The 17,053-nt window shown below is 46.2% G+C and overlaps 1 protein-coding gene across 3 annotated transcripts in view; it reads right to left on the bottom strand.

Moving 5' to 3' along the window:
* The window catches only part of Loxhd1 (lipoxygenase homology PLAT domains 1), a 153,128-nt gene that overhangs the window by 13,760 nt on the left and 122,315 nt on the right, over window positions 1–17,053 (bottom strand). For all 3 annotated transcript variants that reach the window (XM_038331143.1, XM_038331144.1, XM_038331145.1), the window contains 2 exons: window positions 15,816–16,001; window positions 2,679–2,849 (listed from right to left, as the gene is read on the bottom strand). In XM_038331143.1, coding sequence (XP_038187071.1) covers window positions 2,679–2,849; window positions 15,816–16,001 — 357 coding nt within the window. The remainder of the gene's footprint in view (window positions 1–2,678; window positions 2,850–15,815; window positions 16,002–17,053) is intronic.

Here is a 17,053-nt window from a genome sequence, read left to right as displayed (position 1 = left end):
AGCCACCTCAGGTTTCCAAGTTCTGGGAGCAAACACATTTCCTGAATCCAGCAAAGATAAGGTTTTTAGGTATGTGCTACGCAGAGTCCTTAACCACTCCCAGAAGCTTCCGTCGGGCCTATCAGAGGGTGGAGGCTTCAAGAACACAATGAATGGTGGATTCCAACACCCAGCCGAGCAGTGAGTGTTCCATCCCCAGAGACTGGCCAGCAGAGGACCGTACTGGAGCTGGAAACAGGGCAGACGAATTGACAAAGCAAACCTAAAGGATGATGAGAGTAGCAGACAGGAAAACAAAAGGCTGGAAAGGCAAAGGCCCCCTTCGGCTCGAGGGTGCTCCAGCAGGAGAGACGTGTGTCCTCCCAGGTATGTGCGTGTGCACATTCACACACATGAGCATGCAATTTCGCTGTTTAAGCCAGACCTTGGAAAAACCGCAATGCACCACCTGAAGCCTTGACCTTGGGATTATATGTGAAGAGTGTTGGCAGCTCTTGGCTCTGGGTGTATGTTGGAGTTGCATGCAGGGATGAATGCTCAGAGATGGCTGGAGCAGCTTCAGAGAATTGGAGATGAAGCCTGGAAACAGGAAGCTGGCTGATATGGGCTGATATGATGATAGATCAGCAGCACCAGCCAAGCCCCATAGGGAGAAGGCATCCTAGAACCATGCAGTGGGCCTTGCAAAACCTTTCCTTAATTTTTGACACAGAGGTGTAAATTGCATCTCTTTAGGGTAGATGTGGGGTTTTCAGAGCTCAATGAGAATGTGGTAGAGAATTCCTTCACACTGAGGAGGCTTTGTCAACATCAAGGGGCTGTTTAGACTCACAGACTGAGTGCCCAAAATGACCCCAGGGTCACCAGCAGGAAAACTCCGGGAGGGAATGGGAATGTCCTCTGAAATCAGAGTGAGGCATGGCACTTCTGACTGCCCAGTGTGGATTTGTCTTGACCTTACATAAAGGCAGATGAGAGTTGGGACCAAGTTCAGTGGATGAGACCTCCAGGACCAGCTGGCACCAAGGAACAAGGGTGTGGCTACCTGTCTGTCCCCATGTGAGCAGTGCAGGTGTTTCCTTGACGCTTCCTGCGTACTCACTACAGTGACAGGTGGGGCCAGGCCCTCTCCTGGCTCCCTGCTTCTGCTCTCCTACTTTCTGCACCTACAGAACTCACTCCACCCCCAACAGCCTGAATCCTGCAAGTAATGGCAGCCATTTGGCTGTTTGGAAATCTGAGAGGGAGAGTTGGCAACGGAGACGGGCTTCACAGAGTATTCCTCTTCTAAACACCAATGGTCTGAACAGTCCCCATTGCTCATTCTGACGTTGTGTGAGGAGCTTAAGCTCCCCCTCTGAGTGTCTCACAAGGCGCTGTGTGAAGAGAGTGCTGCTTCCATTCACCCAGCATCCATTCACTGAGCCCCAACGTCCACAGCACTGCAGAGGGTGACACACATGAGTGACACTGCCCTGGATCTGTGTATGTCACAAAGCAAGGTATATCACCCACAGCATCCAAAACAAAACTGGGCACCCAATAACCCTTAGAAAGTCCAATTACAGAAGCAGTGAACGCATCCTCTGAACAGGTCATAAGTTCTCTGCCTTAGAGAAACTCAGCAAATTAGAGCTCTATTTCCCTCTGAGAGAGTGTTCATCAATGTTCAACAATCTCCACTGCCTCTCGAGACAACTAGGTCAACCATGGGGCAGTGTGGATGGCCTGGCAGAGATGGTGTGTAGTGTCCAAGTCAAGATGCCCACCTCTCTGTCAAAGCATATAGTGGTCATGCCAAGAGATGCCCAGCTGGGGCATGGTTCTTGCATCTGGTATAGCCATGAGACTAGTTCTCCCAAACAAAACACGGGTTAGCATGCTGAGATCACAGGGAGAGGGCCTTTGAGTTTCCCTTTTGCAAGAAATGTGGAAGCCACGTCTTAGAAACGGCAAAGACACAGGTGGAGAGAGCTGAGGCCCCTACATCACACCACGGAAGACAGCTCACCCGACTCCCACACTGGACTCCACACTGCAGGAGTGAGAAGAAACTGTGCTGTGAAGAGGCTGAGATGTTGCGGGGCTGCCTTAACAACTGGCTGAAAAATCCCTTCTTCAATCGGGATCTGCCTCTGGTGAGCTTTCCTGTCATCACCAGGCCCAGATGCTGCCCTGGGTATTACAGAAATGTCTTCTAAAGCTTTGATGGCTGTTCACCTCAGGAACTGATCACTCATTTTTTCTCTGTATCTTCCATGGGAGGGGTTGTCTGGTGGGGACCCTTGCTCTCCCTGACTTCTGTTTCTAGAAACTCCAGGTTGGCAGTTGTCATCACACACATCAGTCAGAACAATTCATGGCGTAAAAATAGCCTGAGAGAGTGTCACAGATGCCCTGCCTGGCCCTTGGGTCAGCTGCAGCCTGTCTTCAGTGGGTTTTCCTTCGATAGTACCTGTGATTCAGGGCCACGAGTATCTTAGCAGTTCTAATAATCCACTCTTGGGGAGTTTATGGAGGAATTCCCTCTGCAATCACATGAACCCATCTCATTCCCATTCCATTGCCTACCTGCTCACACACACACACCCCTGTCCCGTTTGAGCTAACCCCTCCTCAACTAGAAAAGTCAGCCCTGAGGTCACAGTGGGCTGGGCTCACACAGTCCCACCACGTACTGGTCTCTTCCAGCTCCTCACGGATCTCATTGTTGGCACATGCGAAGTCGCGGACGGTTTGCCTGTCGCCCTCACTCTTGGACAGCCAGCAGTCACACTGGAAGCGGAAAGTCTCATCACGGGAGTTGTCCTTCACGTCAACATAGCTCAGGTGCCAGCCGGGAAATATTCCTGCGGAAGAGAGCACTGGGAGTGGAAAGTACCCCTTCTCCCTCTCAAGACCTCCCTTCTTCCATCCTTAGCCGTGTGGCCCTGGACAAACTCCTTGTCCTCTCTGTGGTCTGGCATCCTTGTTGATGGTGTGACTAGTTGGATTAGGTAGTTTTAAGTACTCCTCCAACGTGAGGAACACAGGGGTCTTTGCAAAAATGCTTAGAGGACTTATGCATCAGATTTCAGTTGTGGGCTCCAAGAAACTGCGATACCTTCCTCCTGCAAACTTCTTCCACTGAGAATCTGTCCACTGTGCACATTTCACCAAGGGACAAGGCTTGTTGCTTCCATCTGATTCATGATGGAGGTTTTCTAGACCTTTTGGGAGCCCCTTAACTAAAGGATGGATTCTTCTGCTTCCTGATCTGTGTTCTCCAAGCTCCCATCAATGACCCCCTGCATCAGTTGAGGTATTAGCTCCACCAGGAACCCTTCCCTGATGTTCCTCCATCACTCTAGAGGCTATATCAAAGAGTCCCCCATGCTCCGTGGTGCACCTATCTTGGGTATACACATTCAGATTCGTGTTGCTCTTACTTACATGTGTCTCTTCCCTGTGACCAGGGATGTGCATGCGCAGACTGAGTCTCGATAGGGTTTTTAGCGCTCAGTCTAAACTGGAAGATCACTAGTTGCTCAGTGAATGCGGAGAGAATAACTAGGGTTTGCGCTGGGGGTTTGTAGTGGGGAGCAGCGGGCCACGTTCCCACGGCCCCGCTCCCAGCCTCCTGGCTAGCTTATGCCCCGAAATAACAACACACAAACTGCATTCATTTAAACACTGCCTGACCCATTAGTTCCAGCCTCTTACTCACATCTTGATTAACCCATATCTAATAATCTGTGTAGCAACACGAAGTGGTGCCTTACTGGGAAGATTCTAGCGTACGTCCATCTTGGGCTGGAGCTTCATCACATCTGCCCCAGAGAGGCGAGGCATGGAGGTTGCCTGAGGCATCTGTCTGAGCCATCTACCTTACTTTCTTCTTCCTGTTCTGTCTACTCCACCCACCTAAGGGCTGGCCTATTAAATGGGCCAAGGCAGTTTCTTTATTAACGAATGAAATCAACACAAACAGAAGACTCTCCCACATCAGGGGTTCTTGGCTGACCTGTTCAGCAGTCATTGAAGGTCCCAGAAGCTGCCATTTCCGGGGATGTGTTCCTGAATTTGACACATCTTGGGCTGATCATGAGCATGGAGCTGCTCTGTTGTAACTGGCGGGGTTTTTCTCAGAAGTGTCCCCACCACAGCAGAGCTGGCATGTGGGCCAGTGTGGGTTTGCTTTGACAGCCGTGTGTGACTTACCACTGTTTCCGTCATTCTCTAACTCAAGCTCACTGAGAGCGTGGAGCATCACAGGTCCCACAGAGAGAGCAACCGCAGGGCTTTGGCAGGCTGTACGATAATGTTTGCTACTCACAACTGGTCCACAAAGCAGTCCCACAAGCAGCACACAGCTGGGTTCTACTCCCACACCCCTGTCTCTCAGGCCACCTAGAGCTCTGAGGCAGTTCCACAGTTACAAAGAAACCTTTCTCTCAGATCAGATACCATCTAAATTAACATCTCTAGAGATCCTGCTTCTGTTCCCAGGAGTATATGAAATAATTATAGATTTCAGGATGTGGATGCTACATTCATGGGTGGGATGCATATGCTGGCATTATTCAAATTTCCAAAAATATTGTTTGAGAATCTCATATATAAGCATATAGGGTTTTGATCAAATCTGCCCCATCCTCTCCATTGCAACCATTCTCATGTCCCCTCTCCGGAGTCCTCACCACTTCCCTCCCACTTCATGTATTTTTTCAGAAACCCACTGAGCATGCTTAGTGCTGCCACTATGCAAGTGGGTGTGGGCTACGCACTGGAACACTGGTAGCCTATCAGGGGCTAAATCTGAAGCTCGCTCTCTTCCCCTAGCACCCACCAATTGCTAGTAGCTCTGGAGCTGTGAATTTGTAAGCCCCTCCCCATGTATGCTGGGATTTAGGCTGATTTGCTCTTATGCTGGTCCTCTGTGTAAAACCATGGCCCCTGTGAGTTCATGTGTGCAACACCCCAGCCATGTTCATAAGATACTATTTTACAGAAGCCTTCTTCTACCTCTGGCTCTTAGAACCTTCCTTCTCCATCTTCTGTGACAATCCCTGTGCCTCGGATGTTAGGGTGTGTGGCACAGATGTCACGCTAAAGGTTGAGGACACCATGTATTCTCTGTGCTTTGACTGGTTATCAGTGTCTGTATTAATCAACATGTATTGTAAAAAGACGCTTCTCTGATGAAGGTTAAGTGATGTGCTAATCTATTTGTATAAAGATAACTGTGGAGGGGGCAATTTAATACTATGTCCATTAAGCTGAATTCTCCTCTAGGGCCTATAGCCTGCCCAGCCATGGTTCTTGGCCCAGTTCACAGTATCAGATATTAGTTCTGTCTTGTGGAATAGGTCTTATATCTAATCATAAAGCAGTTGGTTATCCTCAAAACATTTGACCAATATTGTAGCAATGGGCAGAGCATGCCAGGCTAGTCATTGTTGCATCTTTCAGCACCATAGCTGGGTAAGGCTGCTGTTGACTTTCCTCTCCCAACATAGCACCTCTGGTGCCATGGAAGCTAACCAGCAGGGAGGAAGGCTCCAGCTTAGAACCAGCTTAATTTCTCTGGGTCTTCTATGACTCAAGTATATGGTGTCTTCAAAGTAAAATCATTGCATCAAATTAGCAATGGCAATAGTTTGCATTGTATTGTGGGTTTATAGAACCCCCAACCCACACTCAGCACTTGGCTTTGTGCTTCATAGCCTATGACATCTGGAGAGGCATTACTCCCCGGTACAAGGTGGCTCCATTTAGACTCCCTTTATGAGTTGCAAATCTATTTTAAGAGGCTCCTACAGCTGTAGGTTTCATATGGCTTTTACAAAGGTCTTTGGCGTTGTTTATGTCTCACTGTATTTCTTGGCTTTTTTTTGTAAAATCAGATCTTCACTGAAGAAGGAAGCAGAGAGAACTCATAGGAGTGAGGTGTAAAACACTGTCGCATTAGGCAGCCATGAGGTGAGTTAGCTTATTCGTGTCTTTCTCGTTTTTCTACAAACTAGGGCCCACCCCACCTGTAGGTTTATGGATTGGCTGCATGTTGGAGGTGGTTTCTGGTAGCCATGAAGCTGATCACGGAACTCCATGCGTGCAGCACTGAAATGAGGGAATATGACGGTCAGAGCCTTTCTCTCGAGGCATCTCAGTAGAACACAGAAGGGAGGCACAGACAGAGAAGACACATTGCTGGCTGGGTTGAAAGAGATCCATATGGAAGAGAAGCTGGGCTCTCCCTCACCTTGTGCTCGGCCATGAGTAGTGTGTGGGGGTCATCTCAGCCACACCCAGTTCCCCTTTGCTGTTAGAACTCAGCATTGCCACTCTTTCCCCTAAACCAAGACGAATTCCCAACTCCCCTTACATAAAAGAAGCCTCCTTGTATTCTCTGTTGATTTTCTTGCCCTGCTTTGGAAATGTTGAGCGTGTCAGACAGAGTCTAATGCCCATCTGATGGCCAACCCTAGGTGCCTGGTGGACCAATAGGGAATCGCCTGAAACTAGCTGTTAGAGAGCTCACCTCTTGCCAAGTCCTCTTTCGATGTCCCCATGTGTTTACACACACAGAGGAAAGGCTCCACACAGGTCACCACAGTGGAATACAGACGTGTGCCCCTTTATTAATCAGAGCTGCAGCGATCCCAAAATGCTGACCTCGTCCTTCCTTCTGGATAGCTGCTGAATTCCCCAACTTTCTCTCTTCTGCATGGTGCTCTTAACAACACCCCACACACCATAATGATATTTCAAAGTCACGGATCAGATTTTGCCATGCCACCTAATAAACTCTCCAGAGGCTTTCTCATCAGTCCGAGAAAATGTCCCAGGCTGCTCCCCTGAGAACTGCATCCCTTTCCACTTCTCTCCCCTGCCACCTGTATTGCATTTCTGATACCTTGATTAACAGACTCTTGCTTACCCACTGCCTGAAGGGATGATCTCCAGGCTCCAGGTGCTGATGCTGCCTCGTGGCTGACGCCTCTGGGAAAGGGCTCTGTTTGCAGGATTTCCTCGGGCTTCAATACTTGCTCTGTCTCCACGTACTCACCCCTAGCTAAGCTGAAGCCACTTTGTTTTCTCATCATTCTCTATCGTATTGCTTGTCTTTGCCAGTGGGGTTGCAAGCCCCTGAGATGAGGAGGCTGAACTACACAGGCTATTGAGTAAAGCCTATTACACAGTGAGTCCACACCAAGTCTGAAGAGGAGAGAACAGGAAGACAGCAGCGGCGGCAGTTCTAGGAGAGGAATTTACAGCCTTACCTAGGAGGAATTCTGTTCTAGTATTATTGATTATTACCCCCCAAATGTCCTAAAATTCACTTTGAGTAGAAGGTCTAGCAACTCCGAATCACTGTGGGGTCCCAGTGTCCCAGATAGGAGGGGAACCACGAGTGAGGCTGGTAACAGTCTGGACTTCCCTGCGCTACTTACTGCCCATGAGTCTAGCGACTTTCTGAGTCTGATGGGATGAAGGGCTCCATGCTTCCTTTAGCAGGTTTCAATCAGCCCCTATGAGACAGATTCATTAGGCATGCATTTGGCATCTCCTCTCCTCATTATGGTGACAAGTTATTCCTCTATGGTCAGTACCTGCCTATTCTCTGCACAACATGGCTCTAACGGCCTCTGAGCCTCTCTGCTGTCCCCATACCCACACTGCCCCTTGTCCATTGTATTAGTCACTTTCATCATCACCATGACCCAAATACCCAGCTGGAACAACTTGAGGAAGGGTTCATTTGGGCTCACTGTTTCAGGGGATAGGGTTCTCCCAGTAGGGAAGGCAGGATGGGGTTTACACAGCAAGAAAGTATGGTGAAGACTCTTACAGGATGACAGACTCAGAACAAATGGCAGCCATCCCTATTTCCTCCAGCCAGGTCCAGTTTCCTAAAGGCTCTACAGCCTTCAAAGTGGTACTGCCAACTGGAGATTGTTTAAAATATAAGCCCATGGGGATGTTTCTTTGCTGCTGGGGTCATGACTATGCCTTAATTCTGTTAAGATTATTTTTATATTCATGTCTGACTTCTCTAACTTCAAGGGTTGGGAATTGTGTCTTATGACCTCTTAATCATATTACTTAGCATTCCACGATCATAGAAGCGATAAATTATTTTCACTTTCAAAAAGCCAACTGTCAGTATTTTTATCCAGTGCAAACCATTGAGATTCTTCTCAGGTAGAAAGATTCACTTCACCAAGCAACACCTTCCCTAAAAATAACTCGAAAGAAGCAAAAAGCCCATCTGGGTGACTCACATTTCCTCAGCAAGATCATGGATGCTTTGAAGTGAGCTGTGGAAGCATCAGAAAGCCCTGGATATGGAAGAATACAAGATTCTAGCTATTATCTTTCTAAAACACACACAAGGGCTTCATCATAGAGGCTGCCACAGGAAATCCCCTGGGATTTGGCAGATCTGAGTTCAGGTCTCAGTGTATCTGCCTAAGCGAGCACACTGTAGCATTCCCACAATGCTTTCTGAGGTCCTTCCTCTTTCTATGGACCAGCAGCATTCAAAAAATGTCAGTCATTTTGTGGTTAAAAATTCTTTACTAAGCAGAGCTTTCATTTAACTAGAGGAAGCAAGAAGAGCAAGATGAATTAAAAAACAAACACCTTGTTACAATTTGTTCAGGACTGTAAGAGCTATCTGGGTAATTGGAATTAAGTAGAAGAATTAATCATTTATCCTTATTTTCTTCTTCAAACTGCATTTCATGGCAATCAAATAGCCTAGGGACAAATGTTTTTAAAAGAGAACCCCTGGCTGGTACATGGGAAAGAAATGACAGAGTTATAACATCACATCTGTAATTCTAATTGATCATGAGCAGATTAAGCCATTAGAGAGAGAGGGAGAGAGAGAGAGAGAGAGAGAGAGAGAGAGAGAGAGAGAGAGAGAGAGAGAGAGAGAGAGAGAGAGAGAGAGAGAGTTATGGGGGAAATTTACAGTGGAGCAACCAGGCTTGCAAGTACTGCATCTGGAATCCAGCTTTCTTCCCATATACTACCATACCAATATGCAGCATCTCTCCGATACTCAGGACGCCCTTTACAGTGGAGCAACCAGGCTTGCAAGTACTGCATCTGGAATCCAGCGCTAACACCAGCACGAGCGAGATTTCTTCCCATATACTACCATGCCAATCTGCAGCATCTCTCCGATACTCAGGACGCCCTCCTGTGTACCCCACACATATTTATAAGTAAGTTTTCCCAGGACACACACTGGGAAATTGTATTACACAGTAGAAGTTGAGTGATTTCTAACAAATCATTGTTAAAAAAAATGTATGATGACAGTGGTGTGGTTTTACAGAGAAATGGCCATTTCCACAGGAGAAACACACTAAGTGTGAGTGTGTCGGGGTGAAGTGTCATGGAGTTTAGGAATTAGCTTCATATGCTCTGGCAACCTGAGTGGGGTCAAGGATGAAGGGTAAAACCAAAAGGTTAAAGTCGATGTGATAAAGCATGATTGTTAAGCTAGGGCAATAGGTAGGTGTAGGTGGGAGCTGATGTTGCTGTTTTCTTGACTTCTGTGCACATTCAAAAGTTTTCACTAAATTAAATAACTCTCCCCAAAGCTCAAAAGTTTTACTAATCTAAACCCCCAGTAACAGATCCAGGGGATAAGAGCGTTATGGTTTAAGCTAACTAAATACATTTGTTTAGAATCTTTACCTTTTGGTGGAGGAATCTCAAGCAAAATACATTCATCCTAACACATTTCTATGCAAGGAAGAGATGGAGTTGGGAGAAAAATTTTAATATGAAGAAAGTATGGCAAAGAGAGCCATTAAAGACATACTCAGCAGGTTTTAGCCTCTATGAACGTCTAAATATCCATCCCTGAAAGAGAAAACTACTGCAGAGAATTGAGCAGATGACCTGATTCTTATCAGGACTTAAGTTCTAGCCTTACAGGTTCACCTGCCCATGGTATTATCTTGCTTTCAGGACCAAAGTCTGACTGGAAAGGATACCTCATCTCTCTGCCTACAAGGAAAAGCGAATCACGTCAACGATTCAAGATCTATTTGAATCCAAGAGTCTTTGAAGGACAAAGCCATCAGATAGTCTTTGATATCCAAAGCAAAAATCAACATCGTCAAGGTCTCTGTGGAGTCTGGGATTGAATGAGATTATAGCCTCTAGCTACTGTGTGGCGAGAATGGCGCTGTCCGCAGTGCTGAAAGCTCTCTCTCCTCTTGAAGGGTTTTGACAGCAATGAGAGAGAATAAACAGGCTAATTGGGTGCTGGGGTTTTGCACAGTAGAATATACAACAAGAAAGCCAAGAGAGTCTAGATATGTGCACAATAACTGTCTGGATAAATTATGTAAGCATCTAGAGGTCTTAATTATGAGCTCAGTTGAGATTTATGGCCAGAGCCTTTATTATTATTATTATTATTATTATTATTATTAAAAGAAATATTTAGTCCTGGAGGAAACAATCTCCTATGATGAAGGCAAAAAGTACATGGAAGGATTTGAGATCCTTAAAGGAAGATATAATTCAATTCTACTAAACTACATTAATTCCCTGTTATATAACAGGTAGTGGTTTGGCATCAGGGAAAGAACAATGGCCAAGACAGCAGGACTCATGGAGCTGCAAGTTAAGTGTGATGGCTGGTTTTACTGCAGCTTGACACAAGCTAGAGTCACTTTAGAAAAGGAAATCTCAACAGAGAATATACCCCCAAAACATTGTACTCTGACATTCTGGATGAGAAAGAATTTGAGGGGCAGAAGAAGACACTATTGGGTCTACAACATCTACCCTCTTACTCTTTGCAAAAACACTTTACTAAATATCAGACATGATTTGCTACATCTGGAAACTGTTCAAATACCTAGAAAAGAGGAAGAGCTCTCCATGATGTCTAGAAAAGAGTCTGGAGCCATTCATCCCAGACCCAGAAGCTGCAAGAAGCTGGCATAGAAGGTTGACCTGTTTACTCCCTCACATAATTATTACTGACTCATAAGTACAAATCTGGCACCGAGAATGCCAATCAAACAATGTCCCCATCCTTTAGAGATTGGAAGTCTGTCAATTGTAATTGGCAAGACCATCACAATCAGCATACTACAAATAGAGGTACGTATAGAAAGCACAGGAGTGGAGAGTAGATGGCATCTAACTTCATTCAACATAGTTGGGAAAATTCTCAAAGAACTTGATAACTAACCTGGATTCTGAGGGATGCAGAAGAATGTATCAGAAAAAGGGAACTGTGGGTATGAAACTATTTCTTGGATATCAACATATGAAAAACTTGGTTTGGGCCAAATGCATAACTTCATGCAAGGTGGCATTTAAAAAATGGTTGATCTACAAACACAGTGAGCTATTAAAGAGAAGAGTGTAAGAAAAACAGAAAGATTTCAGAATGGAAACAATGTTCTTAGAGTGTTTCTACCACTTAAATTCAAATGTACCACAATATTTTCTGATTGGAGTGGAATTTTCAGAAATAAAAAGGCAATTCTACATGACAACAAGGACCAAAAAGCAAAGAATGTGGCTTTCTGAGAGGATTTCCCTGGCTTTGTATATGGAGATGAGGGGCTCTCAGGAGACAAGGAAGAGCAATTTTGTCTGATGAACCTGAACTCATAAACAAAGAAGCCTGTCCTCCTCCAATCTCTCCATTGCAGGCCTGAAATATTTTGCTGTGTAACAAAACTTCTCATCCAGAAATTCTTGGAATTTGTAGGGAGAAACAGACATTTTATTTTAAGATTTATTTATTTTTTGTTTGTATGTATGAGTGTTAAGCCTGTATCTGCATATGTAGGTATACCACATGCATGCTTCATGCCCATGGAGGTCAGAAGAGGGCATTGGAGCCCCTGGAACTAGCATTATAGACAGTTGTGAAAGCCATGTAGGTGCTAAGAACTGGACCCGAGTCCTTTGTAGAGCAGCAAGTGCTCTTAACCATAGAACCACCTTTCTAGTCCCAGAGAAATATTTAAACCACTTTAAATTGATTCACTATTTGAAAGCAAATGCTACTTCATATTTCCTCTGTTACGTTTATGTCTACGAGTCTATGGAGTCAGAACCGGTACATCACAACTTAGGGTCTCAGGAGCATTGGCTAGTGGAGTTCCCCAGATGAACCCCTCCTTCCCAAAACCTGTAGAGGTAATTTCTCCACCCCTCCTCTTTTTTCCCTTTAGTTATCCAACTCCAAAGCCAAATTTCTCTAAACCTTTGCTTGGCTTTGCTTGAGCTGCATTTCCCTCATTCAGCCTTATCCATGACTTCAGTCCTGCCTGCTATAGTTTAGATCTGAACTGTTCCCCAAAAGAGCCATGGCTTGGATCCAGGCGGCACTGTTGTGAGGCTATGGAACCTTTTAGAGGTAGGACCTGGTGAAGTTCTTCAGATGTAAGGCTGCACCCTTAAAGAAGGACAGCATCCTCCTTCTTATTTGGTTCCTGGGTCCTGATATGGGTGGCTTTGCTCTGCCACAACTCCCGCCATGAGGTCCTGTCTTGTCCCAGGTGCAAAGCAATGAGGTCTATCAATCATGGGCTGGAAATGACAAAGCTACTTAGAACATGACAAACTGACTGTCACAATATAGTAGCTGATATCGCCATTCCAACCATGGGGGTTGTTGGAGCTGCAGTGGTGGAGGGCCTGGGCTGATCGTTTCATTAAGGACTGATCATGCCAAGTAAGAAGACCCCCCCTGACACACACAAGAAACATGTAAACTTGGACAATACTAGAAAGAAACATTATCTTTGACTCTTGAAATGCTCCAGTAAGACTTAGAATTCTTATGAGAGATGTGAGCCTCTACTTTCTCGGGTTGGAAGGAAGGGTACAACATGAAGTCAGAAACATCCAAGAGGACTCTAGAAGGTTCTTTGTGAGAAATACACAGTGAAGGAAGATGGAAGCCCCAGGAGAAAATAGGTGAGAAATAAATAGGTAGATAGGGTTAGAGTTATACATTTATAGATAGGTAAATAGGGCTAAGATGGAGATTTTATATGTGGAGGACAGTGATGTGAGCTCTGAGCCTGGACTTGCAGTCCTGTGCCTTTCACACTTCCAGTTTGGGGTGGGATGCATGAGATATGAACCATTTTGCCAAGCATCTGAGTATCTACCAGAGGCCAGGATGAAGATAGCCACACCTGGTGTAGTCACTAACGTCTACAATCCCAACACTCATGAGGTCGAGGCCAGAGGATAGTCAGGCCAGAATGGAGTACACAGTGAATTTTGTGCCAGCCTGAGCTGTGAGATCTCAAAAACTAAAACAACAACAAACAAAAAAAGGAAGAAACAAAAAGAGATGAAGGAGGAGAGAAAGAAAAAAGGAAGTAACTAAATAAATAGTCCTGAAGCCACAAACCCCTCCTCATGCTCTAGGGTCTGGAGTGGACAGAAACCACTGCAGTTAGAACCTTGGACAGTTCCGTGGCTCCCAAAGGGAGCTGCTTTCTCTGAAAGTGTGGTCCTTTCTCAACATTCTCAGTAATGGTATGGCCTTCCCTTTTAGAGAAAGGGAAATGGGCTTAGTTGACACAATTTCTTCCCCACCTTCTTTTCTGGCCCATCTGGAGGTTATTAACTCCATCTCACAGTGTGGCTGATAGGTTGGGCTGCTTGGGGATCCCAAACCTTCCTCCTCAGGCATTAGACTTTGGTGCTGCGGCTTCTTTAGAGGAGGCTATGGCAGAAGAGGATTGGAGGATTTGGGGTTCTGAGACTTCTGGTTGTTCCTTTAGCGGGGAGCTAATGTTGACATAGTTCTCACCACATTCACCCTCTCCTTCCATGCTGACCCCTCCAGTCAAGTCTGTTAGGCCTATCTAATGAGGCCTGTGTGTGTGCGCACGCGCACACACACACACACACACACACACACACACACACACACACACACGTGGTTTGGGGTTTGTACACCTGTCTTGACTGAGCAAGCCACTGTGGCATGTCCTGACAGGGGCTGGGCCTGATCTTTCAAAATATTTGGGGCAGAAGACAAGTCTTCGAAAACATTGAAGGTATCATTCATCCATTCAGACTTTGAACACCAGCCAACAACTGATAGGAGGATCCTGGCAGATGGCAGTGGGGAAGGGAACTCGGATCTCTGTGATGGCTCCTCTGAGGAAGAGGAGAGGCTTACTACAGACATGTGAGAAGGTCCCATGGAAATGTGTCTCTCCACAGCCTTGCGATGCCACCTGAGAGATTTAAAACTGACTACACCAGGAAATGAATGGATTTAAAATGTGAACAGGTGTGTGAGAGGCGAGAGGCGGTGGGACCGTGCCAGGCACTTCCTGGTGGAGGAGGGTGGTTATTTGGGAGAAGCTATTGAAAGGCAAACACTTAGGCCCCTTCCTACATTCCTCTCTGCTTCTATTGGCTGCTGTGAGATGAGCGACTTTCCTTGGCCACGCCCCTCCTCCTTGACTATGTTCCTTGTCAGAAGCCAGGGAGCTGGCTGACCATGGACAGAAGGTTCAGATGCTGCTCAGAATAGATTTGGCCTTCCTACTTGCTGTAGTCAGATATTTTGTCTCAGTGACAAAATACCTCACAGAGTCCCATGCCCACCAGAAACACAGAGATGTTCAGGTTACAAATGACCAAATAGGTGCAGGAAACCTGTCAGCTGTGGCAGCTGGGCAAGTCTGCATTATTATGTGACTGCTTTGAAGAGCAGCTTCTCTGCCTGATCTGAGTTTATTGTTGCATGGGAAATGCTTTGACTGTGACCCCATGGTGAAAGGAATCAGGGACATTGCTCCTTCTGGAAGCTCAGCCAGCTCCTGAGCTGGGTTTGTCAGCAATCACACGCAGTGAGATTTGAGGAGGTAAATCAAATGAAGCAGACAGCTCTGTGGGAGGTGAGGGTACAGCAAAGTCAGGAGAGGACCTTGAGCGGACAACTTGGGGGAAGCTAGTCTCGACTCAGGACACTAGAGATGAGTTGGGGGGAGTGGCAAGCATGGAGGTGGTAAGCCAGGCAATGAATCTTCAACTCTGATGTCCAACAGAAGCTGCAGTGCAAAGCCAGTGTAAAGAGATGCCTACAGAGAGCAAAGCAGTGGGCAAAGGCATGAGGTCACAGAACCCATCACAGCGACGGACAAAGTATTTATTCTTAAGCACTTAAGCACCTTGGAGTTAAATGTGAGGTTCTTTCTTGGCTTTTATCATGCTTAGATTTATAAATAAATATACCTACATTCAAATGCAGGGTTGTAAGACTGATAGAAAATCCATGAAAAGTAGACTTGGTGAGACTCCTTCCTTCCTTCCTTCCTTCCTTCCTTCCTTCCTTCCTTCCTTCCTTCCTTCCTCCTTTCTTTTCTTCTTTCCTTCCTCCCTCCCTCTCTCTCCCCCTTCCTCCTTCCCTCCCTACCTTCTCTCTATTTCCTCCTCTCTCTCCATTCCAGGGATAGATCACACGACCTTGCACATGCTAAACAATTATGCTACACTTGAGCTATCGACCCAACCCAATCTTGTTTTTTCTTAATTTTTATGCCTGAACTAAGTTGAATTTGTCCTCTGATATTGCAAAAAATGAAGAATCATTAACCTTCCAGGGAGAAAGCAGAAGGAACTAAGCTTCAGGTATAACAACTGCTTAGGAACCCAGGCCCTCTAATGGATGGTACACCCAAATGGTGCGATCCATAGCCTTCCTGCTGGGGTGGGCAGAGTCTGCTCACCTAGAGAGGCAGAGGACCCAGGGAGCACTGTCCCAGGAAGGTCTACCCCTTAGCACCCTGGCATCAGGCAGTAGCTACCTTTGTTGTCATGCCAGACCCTCAGTTTGCAGAGGTGGCCCAGGCTCAGCATGTCAGAGAAGGTGAAGGTGTCTGTGTTGTTCCGTTCAAACTTGTTCCAGTTTGCTGACTGCTTCAGAGCCAGGGTCCCGCTGTCCCCATTCTCCCCGAAGATGATGATGAACACATTGGCATCCGTGCCTGCCCCTGGGAAATACATAGGTGAGGCTCTAGGAGCTGGCATCTCTTCACAAAGCCCTCTGCTCTGGTCTTATTCCCAGACTCCCGGAGCACAGGAGGACAGAGTCTAAATCAATGAAACTGAGGGTAAGGATCAGAAAGTCCCGAAGAGGTCTTGGCCTCTGAGGTGTTTCTGGGAACCGTGGTGTTGGCCTGGTCTAGCTGCCTTGAGAAGCACACATCATAGGTTTCGCAGATTAGAGTCCATAGCTCCTAGGGCACGGTGTGCCTTTAAGTTCCTAAGAAACTGAGGCACTCCCTCAGACAGTGAAGCATCCAGGCCACCTCATGATTCTTTGTGTTCCCTAAAAGTCAATGAAGCATGCAGAAGCTTGACAGGACAATTGGTCTTAGACATTAATCATATGCACCTTACATAGCTTTCAAACATCATCGTATCCTGGCAACTATCATTGTATTGATTCTGGTAACTGCCGTTGTATTCTGTTTCTGATAAGAGTATAATGCTTGGAATAAACTCATCTCAGCCCCAGACTTCCTAGTCTGGTTAAGAGTCATTTCTCATTAGGGCCAGTAAGCAAGCGCTGGTACCACAAGGTGTCCAATTCTATTCCTTACCTTCTCTTTGCCTGTTGCAATTAATGTTAGTGTAACAGCACTCAGAGTAACATTAATGCTTAGCACAAAAATGCACCTGTTCCTAGGGAGAGAAGTGTTTCAGAAAGACATTGGCCCCTGTTAAGAAGCCAGAACTCTTGGAAGAGGCGTTCCTGAGGCCACTCTGTCACACTTCTGTTGCTACCAATGAACTTCATTATTTTCTGAAAGCACACTCTGAAGGGCTAAAAAGTGGACCTTCAAAGCCTGTGGACACTGGGAACGTCAAGGAATAAAGAGAAAGTTACATGATGAGGAGAAAAGAGAGGAGAATGCTGGAAACAAACGGCCAGATTTACTGACCCACGTCTTAGCCTGAGATTTCCTCGGTGACAGCCCAGTCTCTTTGGCAAACTGCTCTGCTAAAAGTGCGAGCCACCATGATCAATAAGTCATCCATG

Source organism: Arvicola amphibius, chromosome 5 (genome assembly GCF_903992535.2).
Source record: "Arvicola amphibius chromosome 5, mArvAmp1.2, whole genome shotgun sequence".
In the NCBI taxonomy this organism is placed as follows: domain Eukaryota; kingdom Metazoa; phylum Chordata; class Mammalia; order Rodentia; family Cricetidae; genus Arvicola; species Arvicola amphibius.
The sequence above is the reverse complement of the archived record's forward strand: the minus strand, read 5'-3'. Positions and strand labels throughout refer to the sequence as shown.